The following is a 16,366-nucleotide window of genomic DNA, read 5'->3' as shown; positions in this document are numbered from 1 at the left end:
ATACAGTTTGATGGATTACTTTGAGAGTTTGCTGACTGCTTTTGATCAGAGACGAGGAGATCAGCGCTGTGATAATCGGAGGATATACACAAGCCGAGGGAAGAATTTAAGCCTTAAAACCACAGAGCGCTTTGCATCACACAGGATAACCACCACTAACGATTTTATGGTGATAAATCATGCTGGTTTCGGTGCACGCCCGTGCATGTGTGTGTGTGTGTGAGAATGATATATATATATATATATACCCAGGGAGCAGTCCACAGTGTCTGCTCCATTCCTTTTGTCATCGGTGCTGCTCTGGAGAGCCTGTTTCAGAGTGTTGACCCAGTCCTCCATTTCAAGCTCGCTGTCAGCGGCGAGATAATGACTGTAACGGTCCTGCATCTTCAGCTCAAAGCCGTGACGACGCATCTTAGGACACTGAAATGACCAAGCACACCACAGATATGCCTCACATCTTTGGACACTGAAATGACCAAGACAACCACAGATATGCCTATGATTACAACGATTATAAGATCATAAAAAACCCCCCCAAAAAAAACAATTTATCAGTTACGTTTAAACTGAAATTTAGCACGTCACATCTTAGGACACTGAAATGACCAGGCCAACCACAAATATGCCAATGATTATAATGATTATAAGATCATAAAAAAACAAATTTTTAATTACATTCGCTCTGAAATTTAGCGTGCTACGTATGTGACCGTTTTCCGATAACACTGATCAGTCTCTCTCATTGATAACTGTCTAAAAGATGCTTCATGCCAATTTCTTTGAGTCCGTGCTGGGTGCCCCGGGTGCCAGGACAAGATTTGCTCTAATGGACCAAGGCAGCCTTGGCTAAAAGTTTCAGCTCACTGTTTTATTTCACTACATTGCCCAACTTCAAACTAAACTCTCTGACACTGCTTAAATATATTTCATAAGCAAAAATGAGCAATGACGTTTCTGATGACAGATCTCCTTCCTTCATCCATTCATCCATTTATTCATTCATCTTTCCCCTACAGCGAGTCCTCAATTCTTTATACATTCATAAGCTACACGTAAGTCGCGTACTCAGCAGTATCTCCTGACAGACAAATAACGTCATCTGTTGTCGGTCATTTCAGAGTGTTAGCGCAAAGCGGAGACATCAGGTAATCAGAAGCTGAGGAGACCCCGAGCATGGCGAGGGGAGGCGGGAAATGTATCGACCTCTGACTTTTAATATGGTAGAGAACCAGGGACAGACCCCCTCAGACGGCACTTAACACTGACGTACTCCGCCCATGAGCACCATTTCACGGCAGTCAACCAGTCAAAGGCGTCCCTTTTACGAGACAGGCCATGTGTTCATTAATTCCAATAACCTCCACCTCAGTGCTCCTGCGTCCCTTCCCCTTCCCATTTACAAGCGGCCTACTTTAGGAAAAAAGAAGAAATCTGTGTCCGCTATTGGCACAAAAACCAGTTGCAAACGAACTTGCTCTTCTGGTTTCCTGAGATTGTTTTTGATATGTGAATCAAACACAAGATCTTAAGGAATCACTGAATCCACTTTTTTTCTTTTTTTGGCTCATGTTTCACTTCTGTGGTAAAAGATAACCGATACTGTGACTCCTGGTGGTTACAGGCTATAGTGAACAGCTTCCACAAGTTCCTAATCTGAACATTGAAAACCAGGGTTTGGCTAAGCTTCAATACATCTAAAACCGAATAGAGCTTTTACGAGGACTTTTTGCACAAAAAAAGTCAAAATGTGATCTTGCGGCTGAAAAATAAGTAATCGCATTACATAATAAATAACAACAAAAAGTCTATGAGAAAAAAGTCATCACCTGTACCACGTCGATGCAGGAATCTAAATAGATGGAACCTTTGGTTTCCTTACAGTTCTTCTCATCCTTATAGGAGTTAAGAATGTAAGAACCATCCGGAAGCTGGGACAGGTAGAAATATCTCCGCTTGAAAACCTGAAGAAGGCAGAGGTATTTAAGTGAAACGCTTACTGAACTGACTGTTAGGCGGTTCTGCAGTGTTAGGGATAAAGCAGAGGCCGGGCTGGTCTGAGTTGTTTGTTTGTAGGAGCTGTTGGTTTGTTTGTGGGACTCACCTTCATAGACACAGACAGACTGCTGTTAATGTTAGCCTTCTGTAGCCAGCCTTGCTTCGTCACACCTCCCCGCTGAGAACACAGGGACGAGGAGTCCTGATACACACACACACACACACACACACACACACACACACACACACATACAGTGGTCATTAGTCATTAGACCTCAAGGAAAAACAAAAAAATCTGACATGTTAGTAATCATGTCATTCATGATTCATTCTGACCGATCAAAGCAAGCCCGTTACAACCTGATATTTCTGGGAAGAGATGTTAGACATACAGTAAAAAAAAGCATGTAATGCTGTAGAGTTTCTAAAAAAAAGTCAAGACCGAGATAAAGGCTCAGCTATTCGACTCTCATAGGCAAACACTATATGACATATTTACAGTAGACCTGGGATTCAAAAACTAACTAGACATTTCATCCAAGTATGGCAGGTCAGAGTTCAACTTTACTCAGCAATTCGTCCAGAATGAAATCATCACCGTGGGACCATTTCTCAAGATTAATTCGCATTTATCAGGGAGAGGGAGGCACTAAATGGTATCACACAGGAAATACATATTTTTCTTTTTTTCTCCACTGTCTTTTCCTCATACACACACACACACACAGACACACACACACAGACCCAAACTGGTAAATGAGTAGCTAAAACCATGACTGGTCTGGATGTCCACAATGAGTATGCAGTTAGCTCTCTGTGAGTAATCATCTTGTGTGTGTGTGTGTGTGTGTGTGTGTGTATGTGTGTGTGTTCTCTAATCTAATTGAAGTGACTTGGCGTCCTTTGTACTCACTCCAATGTGAATGTGTCTTTTTCTGGTCCTCTCCCTCTACTGTAATCTAATTGGCTGAGTACACTCTTCTCTCCACACTCCCCTCATTTCTCATCCCTCTCTCCCTCCCTCTCCCTTGCTTCAAGAGGTCCTAAGAGACTGCTGGATCGACTCAGTGCTGGATCAACACCCCCCCCCCCACGCCTAAAACCCCCACCTTCCCTTCCAATCACTCTGATGGAATTATCATTGATTAATTCTTCTGGGGCTTCCAGTACCAGAGCAAATGACCCATGGCGGACAATAAATAGCGGATGGGAGGTAATGCTAGCACAAGCCATCAAACAAAAAGATGACCAATCTGACAGAACATAACCTTAAAAGCAGCGAAAAAGTCAAGTAAAAACCAGACTCTCTCCTGCGCGCTCCAGACGCAGATATTAGAGGAAGGCGGACCGCGGCCTCTCGCGTACCAGTCACCGCCGGAGCCTATTTTTATAGTTCCGGGGGATATCTTGATGTGGGCTATTTATGGCTACGTTCCTCGGATTTCACTTAATGGTCCTGGCTGCCTACATCTGGCAGAGACTGAAGTGCTGAACCCTAAAACATGCTGACTTCTCTCTCTCTCTCTCTGAGGGAGGAGACGTGCTGCTTCCACCCATGCTAATCAGTAGGGGCACAGCTTACTGCTTCTGATTCAAAGATTTCTTTTGTCTGCACTGGGAGACACATGTTACTCTATAACCACAGTAAGTAGCTATACGTATGTCTCGTCAAAAGAGAAAAGAGGCTCGCTGTGGTTAAATATTAAAATCCACAGTTGACTCAGTCTTTTATTTATTTTTATTTTTTTGGGTGGGGGTGGGTGGGGGGGGTGACATTTTGTGAACAGGACAGTTTGTCAAGTCTCTCTTTACACATTCTGAGAGGAGTTTGTTTGGTTAATCATGTACGTTTGTCGCCGAACTTCCGTACCGAGACAATCGTTTGACGACGCTACGGCTGGAGGAATGCAGTAAAGGACTTCAAAGCCGTGAGGGCAATACGGGACAACCTACGACTACAAACAGACATTGAACTGACGTATTGCTCCGTTGCACTGCTTGCAACGATCAATATCCAAAGCCAGGCGTTTCCAATGCTCTAACCGTCTCACCTCTTCGCCCTCGTCGATTTCAAACACGTGCGATGGAAGCTTTTCCGTCTTAATGCCTTTGCTGTGAGAAGAGAACAAGAGAGAAGTTTGACAATGGTACGAAGCGGTTGCGTTGCGAAACGTTGCAGGAACGTTGTCTCAACGTTAGCAGGATGCTGAAACCTACCAAGGCAGCATGCGAAAGTCTCCTGAGTAGGCCTCGTATTTGTAGTTGACCACTTGCCAGTCTGCGTTGTACATTTTGATGCACTGCCATAAAACATGAGAACACGGTCCAGTTATTCCATCACAAGACCAGCTGCACCAGTTTAATGAAAAAAAAAAGGCAACCCTCCAGAAAAATCTGGACGTTTATAATTGGCTATCATTACTCATGTCTAAAGTACAGTGCATTACATCAAGGACTTCAGCTGTTAGAAAAAAAGCTCCCCAAAGTCACACTTTTCTGTTGCTGTGTTTGGTGAGGTTACCTCTTGGGCAAACAGGCTTCGGGCCTCGCTTTCAGCATTCTGAGGTACCGAGGGGACAACTGTTCTCCTCTGACGAGCGATCTGGGACTCCTGCAGATGACAAAGGAGGCAGCACTTTTAGCGCTAAGCCGCTTAAACACATTCCAGAACAGTCATTTCCCTTTTTTCTCATGTCCAAAACCTGCTATTTGGACATTAATGACTCCTTATTCCTATAATTTATAACATACTAATAAACTGCCTATAAAGCTGAATCAAGTCATAAATTGCTAAAGACTTTGGTTCGACACAGCTGCAGCTGCGTGCATCAAATGGGTTTATAAATCCTTTAAATTTTTGAAGAAAAAAATAATTTAATCCCCATTTTTGGCGGACTTACCGAAACATCGTCAGGCGGGCAGATCAGCAGGTCCCTGTGAGGATCGCTGTGGATCTGAGCCTTCCTCTGAAAGACCACGCTCTCATAATCCAACGGCTCAATGATCTTTGGCTGCTCCTGTACAGTACACACACACACACACACACACACAGAAATGAGGCAGCTTCCTGAATCAACGGCAATGGTTATTTATCAAATAAGCCATGTCGATCAGACTAAACTAACAGAGAGTTTAAGGCAGAGAAAGTTCTACAAAACTCTTTGTGTAATTTAAACCCTGCACACACACACAAAGTGTCTGAATCTCTCAGTAGGCCGTCTTTATCCAAATGAACTGTGTGTTGAGGTTTCCTCTGAGAGCTGACAAGCCTCAGTGTGGTGTCTACCAGTGGAGCAGTAACAATGTCTACAAAGCCCTGAATCAAATGCAGTTTCTCAGAAACCTATAAACACTAGAAGGAGTGAGAGAGAGAGAGAGAGAGAGAGAGAGAGAGAGAGCATGAGCAAGGGGAAATGTGCGGTGGGGTTCACTGAGGTCAAATGAAGGACGCAGAGAGAGAGCAAAAGAAAAAGAAAGGAGCGATGTAAAACCCTTAAGTAAAAAAAAAAAAGTAAAAAAAGAAAGAGAGATGGAGAGCAGAGGAGAGTAAAAGCAACTGAGAAATAAATAAACAAAGAGACGGTGTGAGAGAGAGACCAGGAATCCCCACAGAGAGGAGAGAAAACCAGATGGAGAGATAGAGAGGTAGAGCGTGAGTATGAGGAGTCCATAAGGCCAGCTGTGAGGAGTGTCAGGGGAGGAGGAGCAAAGATTAACACAGCTGGAGGAAACATCAGGAGGTGTAAAAATTCCAACAGAGTTCACCATCGCATTTTAGCAGATCCAACACGAACAGTAAAACCTCAACTGAATTTGCAAGCGTAGCAGCAAAAACTAGGTTAAATGTCCATCAGAGGACAACAGTACCTGGAAGGGGAATCTGGTTCAGTTTCACTGTTCTACAAAGACACGTTCGAACAGTATCTAGTCCAAGAAATGTCTGGATGTGTTTCTGACCTATGTGGTGATTCACTGACATAGAAATGAAAGGTTTAGCACTGAACGAACAAAGACAAAGCGCTTTACAGTGCTCCTATGGCTAGGTTAAACGAGTCACTGCCACTTGAAAATGAATGTCATTTTTAAAAGGTGGAACCAAGTGCTATCCTGCATAACGTATAATCAGCAAAGCTACTTCTTTCACTTTCATTCAGATTCAAAACCTGAGGCGTGCGTTATGTGCATGTGTTAAAAACGGATACTAATATTGGTGATAACCAGGAGTTGCAGACTGCAAATATAAGTTTTGACAGAAGAGTGATGTTAAAATCAACAACAAAGCAAAGATACAAGAGGTTTTTTTTTTGTTGTTGCAGAATGACCTCATCATTTCCTGTTCAGAGTTTCACAGAGAAGTGCAGGATTTCATATCCATTGCAGAAGTTGAACAGAGAATAGAAAATAAGAGAGAGAGAGAGAGAGAGAGAGAGAGAAAGAGAGAGAGAGAGGAAGCAGCAAGCTCAGCACAAAAAGCTACCACACCAAGCCAAAACCAAATTAATAGAATAAAATACTAGCTAAGTCTGCGTGTACAGTCCGGGCAGATCTTAAACCAGAGTAACCCTGTGGGCACGTTTATTTGCGCTTTAACTGGCAATGACTTTCCCTGATTCAATCAAGCTGCTCTGCAGTGACAAGTCCTCAGAGTGAATGATTCAGTCTCGGTTCAGTTATGAGCAAACTTTTCCAGGACGTCAACATCCCTGTCAAATCAGCTCACAGAGTGAGGATCAGAGAGCCGGGCTATGGGGACAGGCCATTTGGTCTCTGAACGGTTCCGGCCATAGCCGATGATTCGGGTCAGCGTGAGAGGCCGGAAGAAGACATAAACAAAGTCTCGTATTGCATTGCTCCTCAATCATCCAAGCGAGACTGCTTTTTAGGGAACAGCTGTGACGTATATGTGTGCGATGAGAGATGATACGAGAGAGAGAGTGAGACAGAGGGGGAGAGAGAGAGGGAGAGAGTCAGACAGAGAGAGAGAGAGAGGACAGACACAAAGAAACACCTGGAATCCATTCATACCAATTACAAACCTCCACATCTGGAACATAAGCAGCTCCCTACTACTGTTGGGGAAGGAGGGGGGAAAGACCAACCGTTTGATTGCTACTTTCCATTTTACTAGATGCAGGCCTTTGCCTAATCAAGCCACATGCACACGTACGCACAAACAAGCCCACACCGTACAAATTACAGGCCATTGTTTCGCCCCTTCTTCGCACAAAAACAAACATCCGCACGATGGTTCGCAAAGAGAGAGTTTCAGCGAGAGAGCTTACAGGGGCTCAACTACTTCCTGTCACATGATTGAGACAGGCAGAGAGGGGAGAGGGCGTGGACCCAAAACCAGGCCTCAGTTCCCGACGCAACACCGATGGTGTTAGAGAAAGTCAAACGGCTACCGGCCACCATCAGCTTCTTCAAAAGAAGAAGAAGGAGAAGAAGAAGAAAAAAAAAACGGGGACGAAAAAAAAAGAAAAAAAAGGAGGACGAAAATGGAAGTGCCAGAATCTCAGACCGCTGTGAAAACCACAAACTCTAAAGAGGGAACGGAAACATTCACCAGTAAACCTTGAGCTTAGCCCGCCCGCGAGTTTTAGGGCGTACACCGCTGCGCAGTCTATGTTGTGGCTCTTCTTTATTTCCGGGTGTGATGTGACGCTTTTTTGGGGCGAAGCTCGCCGAACGACTGCGAAGGCCTTGCGCTAAAAGCGGGACTGCGGAAAAAAAAACAAAAAAAAAATAGTCTCTGAGACTTGTAGGAGATTAGTGCTTTTCCATATGTGAAGATCGGTCTGCTTCAGAGATCGTTCCAGCTCCAGCTGATGAGCATTAGGCCACCATTTCTAAACATTCTGACTTTCTTTTTTTCTCTCTCTCTCTCTCTCACACACACACACACACACACACTCTTGGATCAACTACCTTGTCCTCCCCCTTTCCCTGACCTAAATGCATTTTATTAATACTGCATAAACTTGACATAAAAACCTGAGCACACAACAGCCTGCTCTTTCTTTCAGTCTTCCCCCCCCCCCCCTTTAGTCTAGGGGGAAACATCAGAAAACATTCCAGAACAAAGGATAACTATTAAAATAGGACATAACCTAGTAGAACCATAAAAAGATTGAGATCAACTCTCTGCCTTAGTTGGGTCTAGTGGCTGGCTGACAAGATGAGCTGATGGTGACACAGTAAGGAACAGACTCCTGGATCCCAGATGCAGGAACCAGGAACAGAGGAAAGACTGGTGTTCTAATGTCTAACAGGCTCCACAGTGTGGTCTGTGGATAACGTAGAGAGAACCTTATAACTTTCAAATGAATGGCTTTATACAGATAAGACTGAGCAGTCAATACGCTACTAATGAAGAAAGGGCGTGGCTGACTTCTGACCCACGTGAACAAAATTAATAGAGAGCAAAGCTACGAAGCTGTAGGGAATCCCCATGTGAATCGTTCCAACTCTGTGACATTCACAAAGCGATGCTTGTTCTCCATCCCCATGGCGATTTTTTTTTTCCCCTCTCTCGAAACGCCCCAAAAACAAGACGTATGTTTCTCCAGCGCATCCACTGACAAGCGAACTGTTCCTTCATTTCAAATATTATCACAAGACTAAACCATGGTCTTTCCATCTTTACGTCACCATCATCATAAGACTTCAAGAAAAAAAAACACAAAAAAACTAAATAATCAGCTGATGCCTGCTGGAGTTTCTGAGAAACATATTGGCTTATCTGATATCAACATTTGGGAGAAGACACTATATTTGTGCATATGTTTCATGATTTGTCTTGGAGAAAGAAAAAAATGTAGTTTGCACTGGGAATATGCACTGGGAATACTACTGGTTATATGGACTAAATGGACTAAACAGTGGGGTAAAAAAAAATCAAAGAACGATTATGAACAATTATGCTTCTTTTCATCTCTTGCTTTTGTAAGTCGTCAGAGAGGGAAATGTGGATACTCCTCCTCCTCTCTCTCTCTCTCTTTCTTTCTCTCTCTCTCTCTCACATACACACACACACACACACACACACACACACAAGTGTGTGTGGAGTCCATTCAAGTCCACCCCATACAAGCTCTGCAGAATGCCCTCAGAAAACACATTATAAGCACAATGACTACAACCTACCTCTAACTTCACACATACTAGTGATCCGGAAACGCAAATCTCTACATGGTAGAGATTCTGTTCCTCAGTTAGGGTTGGTCTATATTAAGCCCTGTTAGGGTTGGTGTATATCCAGTGCCTTGAGTCTAGCATTTTACACTTACAGTAACAGCAAGCAATCTCCCTGACAAATCTAGCCCAAACCTGGAGCTTTAGTTGTCGACATATTTTGTCATATAAGTGACTTTGTACTTCTACGGACAGACGTATAGTATTTTACACCATAAAATGCTTAGTCTAGTATGTTCACAGCCAGCGCATGTACTTGCTGATTTGAAGGACGGTAACGAGCAAGGCTGTACCTTTACAACACAAAGAAGGGGGTCTGGAAAACCATGTGTTCATGACTGAACAAAGTCAACGCATTGGTCAGGATATTTTCCTTACACTCCTCCATTTCTTAAACTTTGCGTTATGTAAATTTGATGTCTTCACTGAATCAGCGGGTCTTTGAATACGCATTCAAGTCAACGAAGCATAAAAACTAGCTCTGGATAATTAATATTCCACATGTCAGTTGTAGGTAGCTAGCTAACACGGCTCACTACCGGGTGAGTGACAGACGGAAAATAGTGGAATAATGCTCGCTGAAACGAGTGGCAGCAGTGTCACAAAAATACAAGAAACCCGTTATTCAATGGTAATGTGGAGTTAAAGTGAACAGTGGACTTCGCCAAAAGACAAGAGACACTACACTGGTGCTTGTTCTCGGAGCTGTGTCGAAGAGCAACGAATGTGAAGACAATTAAGGTTCGTTTGGCGTTACTGACCACAACAACCGATGTCCGCACAGCCTCTGAAACGCTTTGCCTGAGCTCTGCCGCCGTTCCAGGTTTGCTCAACCTTTTGGTAAATTTTCTCACTTCGGACATGGCTCCTTTTTAGTATTCCAAACAACGTAAAAGAGAAAGCGTGGACATGCCGAGGTATCGAGCGGCGATTCTGACAGATGCGGATGCACCAGCGGTGGCGTAGTGAGGCGGGGTTGTTCAACAGTCTCTCGCATCTTTGCGCTCCTCCTCCTCCTTCTCCTCAAGTTAAGGTTATCTCCTGTCAAATAATGTTGAAGCGAACTACTCGCTTCATTACCTATGTCCTTCTAAACAAAATATGTTGCAGCTTTTTGAGATTTTAAAAGGCAATTTTAAAGGACAGTTGAAAAGAAATTTAAGAAGGGTTCTTGCAAGTCACCGTAGTTTGAGAATAAAGCTTTGTTGTGCACAAAACAGCCGTGAACAAACTGACATATGACTAACAAGATAGCAGTTACGATCTGAAGCTCACACCTCGTTATCTTTCATACAAATATACTCATAGTGCAACCTCAGCACCTGCAAGCGAAGTTAGGCGCCTGATGCTCCCTGGTGGAGCAGCTGAAGACCTACAAGAAGCTACTGCAAGGTAGAAGGGTATCTGTTTCACATAGTTTAAGGATACTAAATTCACGTGGTACTTTAAGTCTTGAATCATTTTAGCCTAGGTTGATTTATTACATTAATGCACAGACCAGGGCTTCTTGTCACATGGGCAAATTGTCACATGGTTCATACCTCAAACACAATAGGTGCTATCTCAAAAATCAAATAGCTACTTTGTGTGACAACATGTTCAATGGTCAACTCCCTGTTCACATGTGGTCAAAGTCACTCTACTCTAAGGTGAGCACAATTTTCTTATTTTTCACCTTCAAAAGTAAAAAATGACACATCACATTTTATGTAAAACTTTGTTAGGTATGAATGTTCAAAATGATTTTTGTACTGAGGAGACATTAAAGTGTCTTTTGATACTTAAGCCTCAGTGCTGTGTTCAGCTAACCTTGAGATTTAGCCATAATTAGCACACATGTCAGTTAGAGGCAAGTTGTCTAAGTGACTTTGGGGCAGGTTGTGACATGTTGCAATCATGTTATGATCCTATGTTACGGATCACCCCATTCAGACTCCAGCCATGCCAGACCCCCAGCACCAGCACAGTCCTTCCCACCCCAAGCTAAGATGCAGACCTGCCATCAGCTCACCCTTTCCCAGCAATGTCAGTGCTGACACAAGTCTAGAAAAACAATTAGGAAAGGAAGAAAACAGCACAGAACAGCAATTTTAACTGACACACCAGTGAAGCAGGCACTAGAAATAAGGCACAATTTTGCAAAAGTCTGTTTCAGAAGACAGGGAGGTAAAGGGGGGAGTCGAAATCAGGATCTGTAAAGAGCAAGAAGACAGCTAAAAACAGAAAAATCCTAGATGAGTCATCATCAGATGAAGAGGAGTGCCTCTGCCTAGTCTGTGTGGAGCCATTCTCAAACAGCCGCCCAGAGGAGACTTGGATGCAGTGTGTGAAGTGCAACAAATGGGCCCATGATGTTTGCATCTCAGGCGAGGCAGGACTGTAACTCCGAAGATGAATCTGATTAGTCAGGTACGGATGTTTTGTTTGCTGTTATTTACGGATGATTGAGTTCTTTAATGATGTTCAATTTGGTTTTGAATTTGAAATAAAAAAAAAAAAAAAACAGTATTCACCATTAAGTAGTTGTGTTTTTATTTGTTGATAATCCAATGTGACAACTTACCCGACATAGTGTGACAACTTATCCGCTGATGGGACAAGTTGTCACAAGTGCGCATACTGTATTTAACTGTCTACAACTCTGTACTGAAATACGATATGAACATGTAATGAATACAAAATATGTACCCAAGACTTCTTTCTTTCATTTAGTATGACATTTATACCATTATACAATTGTGCCCATTCAGTGGAAGAAAAGTGTAACAAGATGCCCCAGTATTCCCAATTACCTGTCGGTCTACAACCACACAGGCAGGTATTGTCTCACTCTTTAGTAGTAAGGAGTGACCAACTCAATTAGTTCAAAAATTCGCAAGGCTCTTTATTAACTATCTAAAGCCCATGGTCTAATGCGCATGGCGCAAGTTCTTTTAGGACGTTGTTACCCGACTTTTGCTATTTTAAAAGGGCACAAAGTATGGCGCATGGTCTGAAGGGGCTGTGCTTGAGCACTTAGATATCCCAAAGGTGTGTTTTGGGAGTAACGTGCAATAAACCAATCAGAGTGTCATCTTTCATTCCCTTTACAAGCCACCTTCGCGTGCAATTTGGCGGACTGCTAATATAACGGCGTACTTAGCAAGAGCAAGAAACTAAAGAATCAAGGCTGAGGCGACAGACTTTCTCGTTCACAAGGTGAAAGCGCGAGCAATCTAAAGAGCAGACAGATCCCCAAGACGGAGCAAGCTTATGCTCATTTTCTATTATTTAAAATGTCCAAAATAACTTAAGTAGTCGGTGGACAAGGTTCTGGGCTTTTTCTCAATCAAATAAAGCGTTCCGTGTACTTACGAGGCTATGGATGAAGCATTTAATAACCAAATATTTGAATCGCATTTTCAGCGATCCAAACGTTCTCTCCATTACAGTGCGTTTTTTTTTTTCATGATAAATGACAAACACTATTTCAAGTACTGTTGTTGAAGTCCCCCTTTAGAATCTGTTTAAATTCTGTTGTGTATTACCATAATTCAAATAAGTAGCCGATTTCATCCAGTTATCTCTGTTATCACGTGTAACTCTAGATATCTTGATGTCCACAATATTATTTCACTACTATTTTTTTTTTTTACCGTAATTTTTTATTTTTTATGCAAGGGAATTTAACCTACTCGGATTTAACTCGGGGTTATCAAGGAAACTCAGGGTTGACAAACTCTGATTGCCTGGACTGGTGTCAAACGGTGCTACGAAGCTGATTATGGTGTCAGTTGATTCAGTGTTAACTTAATTGGAGTTTGTGCGCGTTCACATAAAAGGGGCGTGTTAAGCGACGCAGGAAGAGTTTTTGCGTGCTCGCTACTTTTCCCCCTAAGGGCTGGACGCTGATCATGATTGAATATGAGTAGTTTAAAGAGACATTATCGGCTAAATGTAATACCGTGACGGCCAGTAAAGCCAGGGAGGCCTGCTGGCAGCGCATTGCCCACGGACTGAACTCGTAAGAACAGTGTTCTCCTCGTATGTTCTCTATTTGGTCTTACGCAATCTTCTTTTATGTGTAATATGATTGAGATCTAAGGACACGTAAAACGGTGTATCTAAATATGTGAAAACAGTCAGGATAATTCCATTATAGCCTATACATAATCTGCATCTCTGAAACTGACCCGTTATGAATTAAGATCTATAGACATTTAGGCTGTAGGGCTACCTGTATGAATGTAATGCTATGGCTTTAAGAATAACTTCATTCTAACAGTCATTTCAGCTGTAGCCCCAGTGGAAAGCGCACCTGGCAACAAGTCAGCATGAAATATAAAAAATATTGTATCAAGTGGTGTCTGTTAATAGTTCTTGTCATTAATACTGAGTACAGATGTGTTGTGTAGCCTATGCTATTCATGTATTCACAGCAAACAGAAAAAAGGCAGCGATGTTGAGAACTGGAGGGCCACCTCTTGCTACACTTACACAGGCAGAGGAGCTGGCTATAGCAAACAATAGAGGAAGGCCTATAATGGAGGGGACAGTCAGTTCTGACCCTGGTGGCAGCTCAATGTCCACTCTTTAGACAGTTGTTTTGATTGCCCAGTTTAAAATAATTTTTATATAGCTCACATGCCTGTCTTATGTACAGTCAAGGGGGATACTATTGATGTCCTCCTGCCACCAGCATGCCCCTCATCTGACTCTCAGGTAGAGGTAAGTGTGGAAATAATTGAGGAGTTCTGTGGATTTATCAATGCTGATATACTGACACAACTTAACAGCTTTTCTCAAATTTTTTATTTTTCGGGAGGACTTGGGTGAGGAGACCGCGTCAGCCATGTCGGACACACACATCCAGGTTGACCCATTGCATCACTTGTACTTTTGTGTGTTTAACAGTGACTAAAAGGCTAATATTAGGCCATGTATGGCAAACTGTCGAAGCTGATATTTCCGGTCATACGTTTTTCAATGAGAATGAACCTTCAGGAGAACAAAGCTTTGGTTGGTTGGCAATCACGTTATTGTCTTTCAGGAGGAGCTAAATGAACCACTCTGTCCACCTATGGCTACCTCCTATCAAGCCCCTCAGAGAAGCCAAAGGGTGGCCTTACTTTTGCTGTTAAAAGGATCATTCATAGTGACCATCTGTAGCACTAATGATGCTGAATCCTGCATGCTATGTTCATTCTCTCAAATGGTTTTGCTGTGCAGCCTGAATCTGTAGGGCTCCAGCGGAGAGGGTAAGGAGCTTGAAATATCTTGGTGTCCAACCTACCGAGGACCTCTTATGGACTGACCACACAAACATTCTGACAGTGAAGGCATGCCAGTGCCTCTACTTCCCGCGTCGCCAGGCCAGGTTCTCCCCACAGGTGCTCAGGACGTTTTGCGTGGGCACCGTCGAGAGCATCCTGGCTGGTAACATTGCAGTGTTGTTTGGCAATGCCACAGAGCAGGAATGCAAAGTGCTGTCCAGGGTGATGCACTCAGCTGAGAGTGTCACTAAGTGCCCCCTCCCTGCCCTACAGGACATTTACCTATGGCAGTGCAGAGCCAGGGCAGGGAGGACAGTTAAGGACCCCAGTCACCCGGATCACGGCTTATTTTCAGTGCTGAGGTCAGGCAAAAGATACTGCCGCCTGAGAACCAACACCGAGAGACTCAGGAGGAGCTTCTTCCCTCAGGTGGTCTGGGTGCTAAACGAGGACACTTTTTAGGGGCTGCACCCCCAATCACCTCAAACCCCGACAGACATACACACCCTGTCCATTTATAGATATATTTACAGCTGCAGAGATAGCACAGAGGGGTACATATGTATAGACAGTCACAGATGTAGGCCCAGTGCCATGGGGGGGCGCAAGGAGGCATCCCCCTCCCTCAGATGGAACATCCCACCCCTTCAGTGAAGATTCAGGCCTAATCTGAATTTTTTTTTTTAATTTGTTTGTATTTTATAATACTAATACATAATTTAGCCCACCATAATTAGGCTAAAACCAAAGTCACATTCTAGCCTACATTTTCAAATCCACTTGACTGGTTGTCTGGGTGAGTGCGATCTAACAAACTATGCATAAGCTAGTTGTGCTGTGTTGTGCGTGGACTCCGAGTTGGCAACTTTCCCACAGGTAAGTATTTCAAGAAGGTAGCTAGCTTAGTTTGTTATCTAGCTTTAAACAAACATAATGGACATCTGAAAATGGATTAAAAAAAAAAAACATGATAGAGGACCCTGGGACTTGTGTATCAACCAGCAGATGCTCAGGACCACACAGGCAAGCCACTAATATGTCACTAATGCCACTAAAATAGTTTTGTTAGTTTCATAATAGTCTGCCTACAGGAAAATATGTGCCTGCTATGTTGCACTGCCTGTGTTAGATTCTCTTCTTCAGAAGCTCTGTTGAAATCAAGCTCAGAGTCACTAGCATGCGATGGTGTGTGGATGGTGCTTTCACTGTGATTGTCTCGACATTGTATGTATGTACGTGTATATGACGAATCAACACTTAAAGTTGAAAAAAAAAAAAAAACACTGGCAGACTACAGCCTTTAGTTCTTGACACAAGGTACGTAACAACATTTTTATTATACTGATGAAGTTTGGCAAAGTGGATCCTTCCTGATATTTGCTCTTATGTGCAGACAGCTGCTCTCCTCTCAACATTCGCTCAGATGAAGCTGCTGAGCTTTTCCTGAGCCCTGCTCAGGCGGTCCATTAGGTTCTGCATGTCTTTGCCTTGTCTGCTAATATCGGACTCTTCCCAGAGGATCTCATCCACGTTTGCACCATCCACCAAACCCAGGATATCGCTACAGAGAAGTCGAGCTGACTCCTTCAGCATGAGGTAACAAATCAGCATTGGCACCTGGTCTGCCAGACGGTGCTATCTTGGGTGTAGAAAAGTTGTTCCATTTCCAGCTGCTCTTTGATTGTCTACTCCACTTTGGCCTCCTGCTTTTACTGAATGTTGTCTATCCTGTTCTGAACGTTAGCAAATCATATCAACACAAGGTGTGTGTCCAAATTTTCCCAGGAAGAATGTCTTTTGATTCACACTTTTAGGTAATTCCTGAATGACACAGTGAAGGAAAGGGTAGTTTTGGAAACAGGTTTTGGATACATGAGTAAACTGTTTGTGGATGGTGTCTGTAGATTAGGTACACACACACA

The 16,366-nt window shown here is 43.2% G+C and overlaps 1 protein-coding gene across 1 annotated transcript in view; it reads right to left on the bottom strand.

Annotated features, from left to right (window-relative positions):
• The window catches only part of dock11 (dedicator of cytokinesis 11), a 71,473-nt gene extending 61,418 nt beyond the window's left edge, over window positions 1-10,055 (bottom strand). Inside the window, exons 1-8 of the mRNA XM_030779521.1 lie at window positions 9,954-10,055; window positions 4,899-5,015; window positions 4,520-4,609; window positions 4,216-4,298; window positions 4,050-4,110; window positions 2,105-2,200; window positions 1,830-1,964; window positions 249-423 (exon numbers count right to left, since the gene is read on the bottom strand). Coding sequence (XP_030635381.1) covers window positions 249-423; window positions 1,830-1,964; window positions 2,105-2,200; window positions 4,050-4,110; window positions 4,216-4,298; window positions 4,520-4,609; window positions 4,899-5,015; window positions 9,954-10,055 — 859 coding nt within the window. The remainder of the gene's footprint in view (window positions 1-248; window positions 424-1,829; window positions 1,965-2,104; window positions 2,201-4,049; window positions 4,111-4,215; window positions 4,299-4,519; window positions 4,610-4,898; window positions 5,016-9,953) is intronic.
• Between the last annotated feature and the right edge of the window lie 6,311 nt (window positions 10,056-16,366).

The sequence above is a fragment of the Chanos chanos genome, chromosome 7, assembly GCF_902362185.1.
Source record: "Chanos chanos chromosome 7, fChaCha1.1, whole genome shotgun sequence".
Taxonomy (NCBI): domain Eukaryota; kingdom Metazoa; phylum Chordata; class Actinopteri; order Gonorynchiformes; family Chanidae; genus Chanos; species Chanos chanos.
The sequence above is the reverse complement of the archived record's forward strand: the minus strand, read 5'-3'. Positions and strand labels throughout refer to the sequence as shown.